This window comes from Cetorhinus maximus, chromosome 30, assembly GCF_964194155.1.
Source record: "Cetorhinus maximus chromosome 30, sCetMax3.hap1.1, whole genome shotgun sequence".
In the NCBI taxonomy this organism is placed as follows: Eukaryota; Metazoa; Chordata; class Chondrichthyes; order Lamniformes; family Cetorhinidae; genus Cetorhinus; species Cetorhinus maximus.
This window is the reverse complement of record NC_135908.1, coordinates 18,304,466-18,318,529: the sequence shown is the minus strand read 5'-3', so window position 1 is coordinate 18,318,529 and position 14,064 is coordinate 18,304,466. Positions and strand designations below refer to the sequence as shown.

Below are 14,064 nucleotides of genomic sequence, written 5' to 3'. Positions count from 1 at the left end.
AATTAAGACAGAGATGAGGAGAATTTTCTCTCAAGAGGGTCATTAGTCTTTGAAATTCTCATCCACAGAGAGCAGTGAAAGCTGGGTCACTGAATATATTCAAGGCTGAGTTAGACAGATTTTTGATTGACAATGGAGACAAGGGTCATGGGGACAGGCAGGAAAGTGGAGTTAAGGCTATAATCAGATCAGCCATGAACTTATCAAATGGTACAGCAGGCTCAGTGGCCCACTCCTGCTCATATTTCTTATGATCTTATGAACTCTAGACATTGCTATTCCAATTATCTCTTTACTGTCTTCCCATCTTATCCCCAACATAAACTTGTGCTCATATAAAACTTTGTTGCCTCTAACTTGCACCAAGTCTCATTCATCCATTATTCCTGTGATTTCAGGCCGACACTGCCTCCTGGCCTGACGAGCCTCAATTTTAAACTCCTCATCTCTGTTTACCAATTCTTCTATGGCCACAATCCTCCCCATTTCTGTAATTTTCTCTAGCCCTATAAGGTTTCAAACTTTGTGTGCTCCTTTAATTCTGGCATCTTGTGCATCCTTGATATTAATGGCTCGATGATTGGCAGCTGTGCTTTCAGTTCTCTTGGCCCTATGCTCTGAAATTCCCTCTCTAAATCTCTCTCTTTTAATTTAAGATGCTCCTTAAAACCTACCTCTTTGATCAAGCTTTTGATTATCTGTCCTGATATCTCATTCTACGGCTCAGTGTCAATTTAAAAAAAAAGGTTCTTAAGTGCCTTGGGATGTTTGTAATGTAAAAGTATTACATTCATGCAAGTTATTGTTTTCTTCCTTCGATGAACCTCTCCACCCCCAACCCATGCCATCATGAAGCTGGAAACTTAGTATTGACAATACTGATACTGGCTAGCTGCCAGGATGTGCTCACATCTGTGAAGAATTTCCATCTAATTTTGCTTTTTTCCTGATAGTTGGAAGGGGTGCCTAACTTGTGCTAAGCACTCCACACGAATGTGCGCTTTAATTTTGTGCGGGGCCCGCTCGCCGATGCGTAAAATGACGTGCGGTGATGTTGGGCAGAACTCCCGACGTCACCGTGCCCCATTTAAATTTTCAGGAAGGCGGGGGCGCAGCAAAATCAGCTGAGTGCCCGCCGACCAGTCAATGGCCAATTGAGGCCATTGACAGAGCAATTAAAGTAATTAGTTGACCTACCCATCCAACCTTAAGGTTGGTGGGCAGGCCAGGAGCCCCGGCGGGCAATAGAAAAAACATGAAACCTCATCCATGGGCGGGATGGGGTTTCATGTAGGGTTTTAAAAATTTTAATAACGTTTTTTTGGAAATTATGAACATGTCCCAACTCATGTGACATTGTCACATGTGGGGACATGTTAGGGAAATTTTATTTTTCTATTTTGAGCTTTTTCACATTTAGAGCCGAACTCCCTGAGGCTGCACCTAGCCTCAGGGAGATGAGTGCGCTCTTTCATGCGCATGTGCGAAAGAGCGCACTCTTGATTTTGGGAATCCCCCCTCCGCCCACACAGGGAGCGCATAACGCTTCTCTGTGGATGTCACGCTGGGCGGGCCTTAATTGGCGCGCCCATGTAAAATGGCACTGCGCCTCTGATCGGGGGTGCCGACTGGAAGCGCGCCTGTACACGCCCGCCCATCAACTTTCCCCCCCCGACGGGGGGCAAATTCAGCCCCATGAAAAGTGAATTCCTGTAATTTAGTTAGTTTAGTAATTTAATAATTTGAAAGAGTACTTACCAACACAACCTTGTCTGTCAGGTGTTGCTTGGTATCCAGTATTACAGGCACATTGGTATCGTCCAATCATGTTGACACAACGTCCATTTTTACAAAGGTTGTCACTCAACTCACATTCATTAATATCTATAAAAGTGATTGAAATATTTAAACTGGACAATAAGTTTAAAAAATAATTTAAAAGTAAAATGCATTCTGATCTGAAGGATAACTTACATTCATTAATGTAATACACTTTTTCACCTTTGGAAATGAAAGGGGTTACTAATTCCAATAAAAAGATAAATTGCCAAGGGCAAAATAGTTACGCACAAACTGCACCCAATCTGATGTAAAGAATTGTCCTCCTGCATTGTGAATAAACACAAACTTTGCCAAATGCTTTATCATGAAATCACTGACTCTCTTATCACCAAACAAAACCATTAAAACAACAAGCATTTACCTTTGTTTCTTCTTGTTGAAATTTGTGAAATTAGTCAGCCTTTCTATTTCCAAATATGCAAAACTGGGCTGTTTTAATGAGTTGAAATTATCTTTCAACAGCACAACTTGGGTTAAGGTTCTCTTCCTAAATCACTCTTGCTGCTTACCTATACATGACGTTCCATCTACAGATACTTCGTGGCCATGAGGACAGGCACACTGGAAGCTTCCATCTGTATTCTCACAGGTACCACCACGACACAGAAGAGGATTTCGTTCACATTCATTAATGTCTGAAATTATAGAAGATTTTTGAGGTTTACAACATACAGGGATTGAGTACGTGACACTATATCAGCACTATAAAGAAAGGATAGCATAAATACATCCCTATATGTGCATACATTTGAAGCATATTATGTTTAAGATCCAGTTTTAATCTCCAGTGTGTTTTCCTTGGAAAAAAATTGCTTTATATGTACACCATTGTAAATACATTTTTCTTTAATGTACTTACATGCTATTACCCAAATGATCAGAAAAAATCTTCTGTGACATGAACTTTTCTTTTAAAGTGATTACCACGATAAGTGCCCCAACTTTGACACATTTCCAAGATTACTCTAGACTTCAACTCGCACTACCACATAACACCAACAGCTCAATGTTTTCAGGGGAGCAATGGGGTTATTTGACAATTGAGGCAACAGAAGCCATCATGCGCTATATAACTGCCAGGCAATGACCATCTCCAACAAGAGAGAATCTAATCATCGCCCCTTGACATTCAAAAGCATTACCATCACTGAATAAGAACATAAGAAACAGGAGCAGGAGTAGGCCATTCAGCCCTTCGAGTCTGCTCCACCATTCAATGGGGTCATGGCTGATCTACTTCAACACCATTTTCCTGCACTATCCCTGTATCCCATGATGTTTTTAATATGTAGAAACCTATCAACCTCATTCTTAAACATACTTAATGCCCGAGCCTCCACAACTATCTGGGACAGAGAGTTCCAAAGATTCACCACCCTCTGGGTGAAGAAATTCCTCCACATCTGGGTCCCAAATGTATTTATTCTGAGACTGTGTCCCCTGGTTCTAGATATCCCAGCCAGGGGAAACATCCTTCCTGCATCTACTCCTGTTGAGCCCTGTAAAAATTTTATATGTTTGAATTAGATTACTTCTCATTCTTCTAAACTCCATGGAATAAAGGCCCAGTCTATTTGATTGTTCCTCACAGGACAATCCCTCCATCCCAGGAATTAATTCAGCGAACCTTCGCTGCACTCCCTCTATTGCAAGTATATCTTTCCTTAGGTATGGAGACCAAAACTACACACAATACTCCAGGTGAGCTCTCTTCCTCCTTTCTTAAATAGCGGGATTATATTTGCCACCTTCCAATCTGCAGGAACCATTCAAGAGTATGTTGAATTTTGAAAGATGACCACCAATGCATCTACTACTTCTGTAGCCACCTCTTTCAACATCAGGTCCAGGAGATGCGTCTTTTTTGGAGTCCCATTAATTTCTCTAGTACTTTTTTTTTAAACTAAAATTGATATCTTTCAGTTCCTCGTTTACACTAGTCCTTTGATTCTCCATTATTTCTGGGAGGTTTTTAGTATTTTCCTTTGTGAAGACAGACACAAAGGCCAGGATATTTCCTATGGTGGGTGGGCCGGGCGGGAGTAGGTGTGGAGCCGATCGCCACCCGCGATGGGCTCCGTACCGCCATTTTACACGGGTGGGCTAATTAAGGCCCACCCAGTGTAATACATGGCTGGTAGCGCTCAGCATTACCTATGCGGGTGGGGGGAGGAGGGAGAGTTGGGGCCAGCACTCTTTTGCACGTGTGCAAAAGAGCATAGCAATCTCCGATGCAGCTCCGTGCCTCAGGGAGATTGAATGGCAATTAAAATAATTTAAAAATTGATTTTAAAATGTATTTAAACATGTCCCCTCATGTGACTGTGTCACATGAGTGGGGACATGTTTTTATATTTATGAAAAATTATTTATTTATTAAATAAAAGCTTCAGGAAACCTCATCCCGCTCGTGGATGAACTTTCCTGAAAAACGCGAAGGCCACTTGGCTTTCTGCCTGCCCGCCAACCTTTAAGTTGGACGGACAGCATTCTCATGTGGCTCAATTGATTTCTTAATGGCTTAATAGGCTGTTTACATTTCGGCGCGCATGCAGCCGATTCTGGCCCGTGCCCGCCTAACAAAATATCACAATGACATCGGGACGCATGTCCGACGTCATAGCACGTCATTTTATGCGTTGGCGTGTTGGACCCGCCTCTGCATGCCAACCGGAAAATTCTGCCCAAAGAATTTTAATTTCTCTGCCATTTCCTTATTCCCCATTATAAATTCTCCTGACTCCGTTTGCAACGGACCCACATTTGTTTTTGCTAGTCTTTTCCTTTTTACATACCTATAGAAGCTTTCCCAGTCTGTCTTTATGGTAGAATTTTCAGGTCAGCAGGCGGCCGCGACCAGCTCCGATTTCACGCTGGCTGGCCAATTAACGGCCAGCCAGCATGAAAGGCGTGCTGATTGGCTCAGCGCTGCCGGGGCGGGAAGAGGGCAAGCGCTGAAGTCAGCACGGATGCGGGGGAGAGCAGAGAGCTGCCCCGGGGAGCTGACGAATTTGAAGTCAATAACGACAGAATCTAAAGTCTGGGGAAAATACCCACGCATCAGAATGAGTCATGGACGTTATAAAAATTCTGTGCACAGATTTAAAAAAAAAAAAATTTTAATTATGGAAACCTCATTCTGCCCTTGCATGTGGTTTCCTGAAAAATGCAAAGGCCGCCTGATTCGCCCGCCTGCCAACTGTAACGGTGGACAGGCAGCGAAAAATCCCTGTTAATTAATACCTTAATGGTCTTAATAGGCCTCTTAACTGTTGGCAGGCACGCTGCCAACTCTTGTGCGCGCCCGCTAACTGAAATACCAGGTGAGTGCACGATAACATCAGGACGCTTGTTCGACATCATCACGCGCTATTTCACGCTTGAGTGTGTTGGATGGGTGCCTGCATGCCAAGTGGAAAATTCTGCCCTATGTTCCTTGCATATTCTATTTTCCCTTTCTCAATCTTTTTACTTGGTCCTCCTTTGCAGAATTCTAAAATGCTCCCAATTCTCACCTTTTTTTTGGCAACTTTATTTGCCTTTTCCTTTGATCTAATGCAATCCTTGATTTCTTTCATAAGGCAAGGTTGGAACACTTTCCTTGCTGGATTTTTATGCATTAAAGGAATGTATTTTTGTTGTAAACTATGCATTAGTTCTTTAAATGTTAGCCAGTGCCTGTCTACCATCATACCTTTTAACATAGTTTCCCAATCAACCATAGCCAATTTACTCCTTAAACCCTCATAATTTCCTTTGTTTAGATTTAAGGCTCTAGTCTCTGATTGAACTACAAAACTTCCAGCATTTATCATGCCCTTATTATAATCCTGGCTGGGACAAGCTAACAAATGGGGAAACAAATACATACACATATACAGAGAAGGGATAAGGAAAATGTGCACAAATGGAAAATGACACAAACAAAGATGAGGGAGAGACAGCTAGGTAAATAGATTGGCACATATACCATATCTCAGGCAAAAACAAACTGACCAATAATAAAGACATAGAACATGTTTGGTAGCATTTAAAGGTCAAACGATACTCAAATCTTCCCAGAGCTATGAAAACGCTGGCCAGTGAAATACATCATACTTTCTTTCACCTTTGAGAAACGTTTCATCTTATTGTTTGATATTATGCACCAGCTGTAGCAGAACAATGATGTAAACTTGACAATTATCGATTAAAGTAACCTGACCAGTAGCGTTAATCTGCTTGCTATTTGCCCAAGAGAAAATTAGGCTATTGCACGGAACACAGAGTGGACCAACTCTTTTAAAAAAATTATTTCCCCTTTCCCTCACCAAACCATAAGTCATTTGCAGATAAAGGCTTACTTCAAAGTAGCCTATCAATGGTGCTCCAAAAACAGGCCCTTAGAAATGCACAAGATTGATATAAGGTAATAGACACTCTCAACTTGTGGGTAAGCAACACATGTCTATTCAAAGTCTCCTCATAGTTTCAGGGATTAGGTAAGGACGCAACAAATGGGATTGTGTCTTCAATCCTTATTGCTTACTAAATGCACTATGGCACTGATACAGTGGCTAACTAGAACAGCACCACTTCAGTCAACAAAGGAATGTGTATATATAACAAATGTATATTACACTATTAGAAGCAGAAATTAAATACAAAATTGATATTACATTTTTGGGTGTTTAAAAGTATATACAAATCCCATGGGCATTCGGTGGTACACTATAGTTTCCTGTAACATTCAGATATATAACTGATCAATTATGTTGCTGTTTCTTTCATTAGTAACATACCCATGCAGTTCTTCATCATCATAAATCCGCTTTCATATCCTTCAAAGCATTCACAATCAAAACTTCCAGGTGTGTTAACACAAGTTCCAGGGCCACATAAATCAGGTGAGATACGACACTCATTAATATCTATAATCAAAAAAAAATTTAGTCAAGGATAAAATGTAATTTTATTTTTTAAAACTAGGCTGTAGGAATACTTTCTTTTAAAGCAGGGATAAATTCAGTAAATATTGTCGCTTACTGAGACTTCTTGATTAATATTTTGATTTCAGCTTTTGAGAATTAAAGTTCCTCTTTGTAGTTATATTTAATACAGCACAGGTAAGATCTTAAAACAAATGCATCAGCCAGTGGCAACAGAGCAATTTTCCAAATCCATGCTACAATGAGCAACCTTGCTTGTCAGAGAAGTATGGTGGTGAACATTTCACCTGCAGTTTTACGATATGTGCTGGCAGCAGAGATGCGGCTGCTTGCTGCTAGCATTGGCTTAAAAATGTAACTTTTAGCACATTCATATTGAATTCCTTCCTTTGCTATTTTAACAGATACCTACTCATTTTAAATAATGGAGGAAGGAATTTCATAATACTCTTGAGGCCTCACTTATTTTCCTCAGTTGCAAGTTCTTTGAACTAGAACGGTGAAGTCCAAGAACCATTAAATATTGGGCTGGTGGGGGGCAGGGGAGGGTGATGGTGCGAAGGGCAATTAGGAGAGTGTTGATTGTAATGACAGGGGTATGACTGGGACATAGGGATATGAATAACATTTTTTTCCACCTATACCAATGTGGCTAGTGGCATATCTTGTGCTTGTGGGCTGATGAGATTGCTTCCTGTCCACCATTTCTATACCTAAGCAGGGAATTCTAATTTAACAAAAAAGTTAATTCGGATCAGGTGTTGGAGGGGGAGTGGGTGCTGTTGAAGTCTGAGAGTCCTGTTTCCTAACCCAAACCCACTTCAAACTTGCCTATTTCCAGCTTTAACTTAGGCCAGAAGGAGGGTAAGCGACAAATCTGCTCCAAGGAGGCTGGCTGGTTGGAACTTAAAATGTTGTCATTCTTCTTTTCAACTTTAACTGTTGTTGGGAAATCTAGCTCCATCAAAGTGAGGAATTGGCTAATTTAGGATGTAAGTGCCTTTATACCTCCTTCCAGCATCCAGGTCCTGAGGAGACTCTGTGATTGGGCATGTTCTCATGGACTGCTAAAATTATTAATTAGGCTGGTCTCCAGGTGGGGAACAGATCAGTAATGTGATGGATATGCTGTGGAGTTACAATTCCAGAGTGTGAAGAAATCCTGAATTACGGATTCCCTACAACTTTCTGACTGACCCATTTCTTGCACGCTATATTTTCAACGTTAGAATATTCTAACAAAATAAAGTGATCTAAAGGCAATATTAAAAAAAATACACCGAAGATTCTACCATGGCTTCAGTTTGCATCAGGTTTCACTTTGTGCAAAAACAATCCTTTGTGAGGTATTCCCCCTCTAAACTAGTTATTATTCCCAGAGGTGATAGGTGAATAAGTAACATACCTGTACAGTTTCTTTCTTCTGAATCAAGGGCGAAGCCACTGTTACATTTGCATCTAAAGCTCCCAATAGTGTTTCTGCACTTCCCATTACTACAGATACCTGGTATTGTCCTGCATTCATTGATATCTGGAAAAAAAGAGATCTGTAATTTTTATTTTGAATGACATCAATTTCAACTGATATACAAAGGTTATTCAAATATGTAGCATTGTACTTTGAAGTCTGATGTTGCAGCAAAAGATTATTTTCCCCTCTTTTCATATACAAGCCGACATGAATGAGCAGTTTATATTTCCAACTGACATCACCTTTTCAATGTCACTAACTTCCACATAAGCCCAGGATCTGTTTCTGCACCCTTTTACTCTCAGTAAAACAAAATGCCAGATAATGTTGAGATGAGGGTTAGGGGGCTGCATTTTGCTCTGCAGGAGAAGTATAATGTGTTGGAATATTTATATACTTTTTTTTATTGTGTTAGTAATGGCACTGTCTAAAGTTCCTATCTGCAACTTCTAAAAAATTCCACACAGATGCTGGGCTAATGCATTTTTAAAAAAGTAGTATAATGCAATTATATACAAACATCTTAATTAATGTGCAAGAACGCTCAGCAGAGTTAAAACCCTATTGTTTTTAAACAATATTTACAGTGTGAAAAGCAGTCATATCACATAAAAAGAAAACTCAGACTTACATGTTAATTTCTTTGTAGGATGTGTCCAGTACCTCTGTGTTTTACATGGCTTTTATCCAGTTATTTGCTCTTTTAATATCTTCATAATTATTTGATAGATGTTATTTTTAATGTTAATCTTAAACTAATTTATCAAGGGAAACAGAGGGGATTGGATCAGCTACACACTTTACTTTCAATTGAAGTGAATGGACAGTAATACCAGGCATGGTGTAAAATGGGTGACCGATCTGATCCACTGAGTACATTAGGTTAAAACTACCATCCCACTATCACGTGAAAAACTATACTTCACAGTGTCAACTATGCATATCTCATGAGTATTGCAAAAGTACTAGATCTTAACTGACAGTGAAAGACCTTCCCCTCATCTGAATCTCTCTATACCATGAAGAAACGATGTTCCCTGGATCCATGCAATGTTGATCTAAAACTGGCTGTCTGGAGGTGAGTTTTTCTCCCTCTCCCCTTCTGATTTTCTTTTCATTTCTTTCTATGAGGAAGTACTTTACTGTTGCATAGCATCTTTCAACACCACAGCTACAACAATTGTGATGGAATGTGGCCTTCATGGCATGTGGTTGTTTGGGTTTTGGATAAAACATTCCTTTTTCGCAATCAGTGATAATATCTACTGCTGTAAACAGGACAATTTACAGTGAAAATAATGTAATAAATAGAGACATCAATATTTACTGTCATTTGTAAATATTTTAACATTAAAAATTCCTAATCTGCTTGAAAAATTCAAATGCATTTCACTTCATGTCCCCAATGCCCTGCCCCACCACCTTGGCCAGGAAAAGCATACTGATAAAGTAAAATATTACTGTAGTCTTTGTCACTGCAGATGACTCCACTCCCTGGTTTCATTTTTACATTGCTGTTTGTTTAGCTCAGATTCTGGGAGAACAGCTTTAGGCTGATAGGCAGCATAAACAACGGTACAAACCTGTTGGGTCAAATGGCCTGCGTCTTGCTGTAAATGCAATATCAACTCTCATCCTGTTGATAGGTTTTTACAAGATCACAATTCAGCTCAAGTAAGGGAGTCTTTTATGAACATATGAATTAAGACCAATAGGCCATTCGGTCCCTTTGAGCCTGCTTCACCATTTAATTATTTGATTATGGCTGAACTGATTGTAGCCTCAACTCCTCATTCCCACCGCCCCCCCAGTACCCTTTGACTCCAATGTTAGTCCAGAATTTATCTACCTGTGCCTTAAAAATATTCAATGATTCTGTCTCCACCACCCTCTGGGGAAGAGAGTTCCAAAGACTGACAAACCTCAGAAAAAAAATTCTCATTTCCAATTTAAATGGGTGACCCATTATTTTAAAACGTGTCCCCTAGTTCTAGTTTCTCCCACAAGGGGAAATATCCTTTCAGCATCCACCCTGTCAAGTCCCCTCAGGGTCTTATATGTTTTAATAAGGTCACTTCTCATTCTTCTGAACTCCAATGGATACAAGCCCAGCCTGTCCAACCTTTCCTAATAAGATAACTGCCTCATCCCAGGTATCAATCAAGTAAACCTTCTCTGAGCTGCCTCTAATGCATTTATATCCTTTCTTAAATAAGGAGACCGAAGCTGTACACAGTACTTCCAATGTAGTCTCACCAATACCTTATACAACTGTAGCAAACCATCCTTATTTTTATATTCTATTCCCCTTGCAATAAACAACAACACTCCATTCACCTTCCTAATCACTTGCTGTATTCGCATACCAACTTATGATTCACATACCAGGACACCCAGAGATCCCTCTGTACCTCAGACCTCTGCAAACTCTCTCCATTTAAATAATATTCTGCTTTTCTATTCATCCTGGCAAAGTGGATAGAGTTTACATTTTCCTTCATTTGCCAAATATCTGCCCACTCACTTAACCTATCTATATCCCTTTGCAGACTCTATGTTCTCTTCACAACTTACTTTCTTACCGATCTTTGTGTCATCAGCAAATTTGGCAATCATACATTTAAGTCATTGATATAAATTGTAAATAGTTGTGGTCCCAGCATTGATCCCTTTGGCACTCCACTTGTCATGTCTTACCATCCAGAAAATGACCCATTTATGTCTATTCTCTGTTTCCTGTTAGCTAACCAATCCTCTGTCCATACTAATGTATTACCTCCAACACCATCAACTCTCATTTTGTGTAGCAACCTTTGATGTGGCACCTTGTCAAATGCCTTCTGGAAATCTAAGTATTGCACATCCACAGGTTCCCCTTTATCCATGTTGTTTGTACTTTCTCAAAGAACTGCAATAAGTTAGTGAAGCATGATTTCCCTTTCATAAAACCACATTAACTCTGCTTGATTACAATATGATTTTCTAAGTGCCCCACTATAACATCCTTAATAATACATTCCAACATTTTTTCTACGACAGGTGTTAAGCTAACAGTTTCCTGTTTCCTGTCTCCTTCCTTTTTTGAATAGGGGAGTCACATTCACTATTTTCCAATCTGATGGGACCTTTCCAAAATCTAGGGAGTTTTGGAAAAATAAAACCAAAGCATCTATATTTTCAGCAGCCAATAATGTAAATGTTCTAGGTTTGGTCACGAGCACTGAGTTCTCACAATTCAATCTAAACTATCTAAAAATTTTAACTACTTCTTGATCTAGTCCTATTTTACAAGATAACTCAGTAATATGCGTTTTGCATCTTGAGTCAACCCACTGCCAAATTTCAGAGTAACAGAACATTTGAAAATCCAATTATTTTGGATGTACGTGCTTTATTCGTTCAGATTTAATTAAATGAACTGGTTGTAGTATAAATGTTTACTAATTGAATATGCTGTCTGTACTTCACAAAAATCTCAATTTGTGTGGAATCCAGATAGAACCATAAAACAATAGAAAAGTTACACTGCAGAAAGAGGCCATTCAGCCCACCATCTCTGTGCCTGCCAATAAAAGAGGAAAAAGAAACTAGCTGCTCATCTTTAATTCCACTTTCCAGCGCCTGGTCCAAGGCCTTGCAGTTACAGCACTTCAAGTGCAGATCCAGGTACTTATTAAACGAGTTGATGGTTTCAGCCTTAACCATCAATTTAGGCAATGAATTCTAGATGCCCACTACCCTTTACGTGAAAAAGGTTTTTCCTCATGGCCCCTCTGATCTTTCTACCAATCACCTTAAATCTGTGCGCCCTGAATTGACCGCTCAGCTCGGGGAAACAGGTCTTTCCTGTCTACTCTCTCTAGGCCCCTCATAATTTTGTACATTTCAATTAGGTTACCCCTAAGCCACCTCTGTTCTAAGACAAATAACCCAAGCCTATTCAATCTTTCCTCGTAGCTGCAATTTTTAAGCCCTGGCAACATTCTTGTAAATCTCCTCTGTACTATTTTCAGAGCAATTATGTCCTTCCTGTTATGTGGTGACAAGAACTGTACACAAAATTCCAGCTGTGGTCTAACGAGCGTTTTATACAGTTCCATCATTACATCCCTGCTTTTATATTCAATACCTCGTCCAATAAAGGAAAGCATCCCATATGCTTTCTTTACCACCTTATTCACCTGTCCTGCCACCTTCAGGGACCTGTGGATATGCACTCCAAGGTTCCTCACTTCCTCAGCCCCTCTCAATATCCTCCTGTTCATTGAGTATCCCTTGCTTTGTTTGCCCTCCCCAACTGCATTATCTCATACTTTCCTGGATTGAATTCCTTTTGCCACTTTACCACCCACTCAACCAAACCATTGATACAACAGCTATCCTCTTCACAATCAACTACATGGCCAATTTTTGTGTCATCTGCAAATTTCCCAATCATGCCTCCCACATTTAAGTTCAACTCATTACTATATACAACAAACAGCAAGAACCCCAGCACTGAGCCCTGTGTAATGCCACTGGAAACTGCCTTCCATTTGCAAAAAATCCATTGGCCGTTACCCTTTGTTTCATGTTGCTGAGCCAATTTTGCATCCAACTCACCACCTTCCCCTGTACCCCATGTGATCTCACCTTTTTGACCAGTCTGTCATGTGGGACCTTGTCAAATGCCTTCCTAAAATTCATGTAGACAACATCCACTACACTACCCTCATCAATCCTCCTTGTTACTTTCTCAAAAAATTCTATTAAGTTAGTGAGACACGATCCTTCCCTTACAAAACCATGCTGACTATCCCTGATCAATCCATGCCTAAGCGACAGTTTATCCTGTGTCTTAGAATTGATTCCAATAATTTTCCCACCACCGGAGTCAGACTGACTGGCCTATAATTTTCTGGCCTCTCCCTCGCACCCTCTTTAAATATTGCTACAACATTTGCAGACCTCCAATTCTCTGGTACCTCACCTGTATCAGAACATCCTTTAGTTCCTCCCTGGCTTCCTTTAACAACCTGGGATACAATCCATTTGGCCCTGGTGATTTAAGCTTCAAGGATGTCAGTCCCTCAAGTATTTCCTCTCTCATTATGATTATATCTAATATTTCACACTCATCCTTTTTAACTAGAATGTCTGCATCAACCCTCTCCTTAAGTGAAAACAGAGACAAAATACCCATTGAGAACCCTGCCCACATCTTCAGCACAAGTTATCATGTACATCTCTGATAAGCCCTACCCTTTTCTTAGTTATTCTCTTGGTCTTAATGTATTGGTAAAACACCTTTGGGTTTTCTTTGATTTCACCTGCCAATGTTTCTTCGTATCCTCTCTTTGCTTTCCTAATTTCCTTTTTTACTTCATCCCTGTACTTTCTATACTCCTCTAGGCTTTCTACAGTATTAAGCTTTTTGTGACTGTCATAAGCTTTCTTTTTCTGTTTTATCTTACTCTGTATGCTTCTGGATAACCAGTGGGCTCTAGATTTGGCAGTACCACTCTTTTTCCTTGTGGGGAAATGTTTACACTGTGCTCATAGAATATCGCTTTTGAATGCCTCCCACTGATTTGACACCAATTTCCCTTCCAGTAACTGTATCCAGTCCACTTGCGCCAGTTCGCTTCTCAGCTTTGTAAGATTTGTCCTCCCCCAATTTAGAACTTTTACCCTTGTTCTTTTTTTGTCCTTGTCCATAGTGATGTTAAATCTAACTGTATTATGGTCACTATCTCTAAATTGGTCACACAGTGCTACTTCATCCACTTGCCCAGCTTCTTTTCCTAAGCCCCCTCTCGTTGGGCTTGTTACGTGCGGGCTAAA

At 40.1% G+C, this 14,064-nt stretch overlaps 1 protein-coding gene across 2 annotated transcripts in view; it reads right to left on the bottom strand.

Moving 5' to 3' along the window:
• The window catches only part of LOC144670111 (fibrillin-1-like), a 580,847-nt gene that overhangs the window by 176,236 nt on the left and 390,547 nt on the right, over nucleotides 1-14,064 (bottom strand). For both annotated transcript variants that reach the window (XM_078532542.1, XM_078532544.1), the window contains exons 25-28: nucleotides 8,176-8,301; nucleotides 6,624-6,752; nucleotides 2,352-2,477; nucleotides 1,759-1,884 (exon numbers count right to left, since the gene is read on the bottom strand). In XM_078532542.1, coding sequence (XP_078388668.1) covers nucleotides 1,759-1,884; nucleotides 2,352-2,477; nucleotides 6,624-6,752; nucleotides 8,176-8,301 — 507 coding nt within the window. The remainder of the gene's footprint in view (nucleotides 1-1,758; nucleotides 1,885-2,351; nucleotides 2,478-6,623; nucleotides 6,753-8,175; nucleotides 8,302-14,064) is intronic.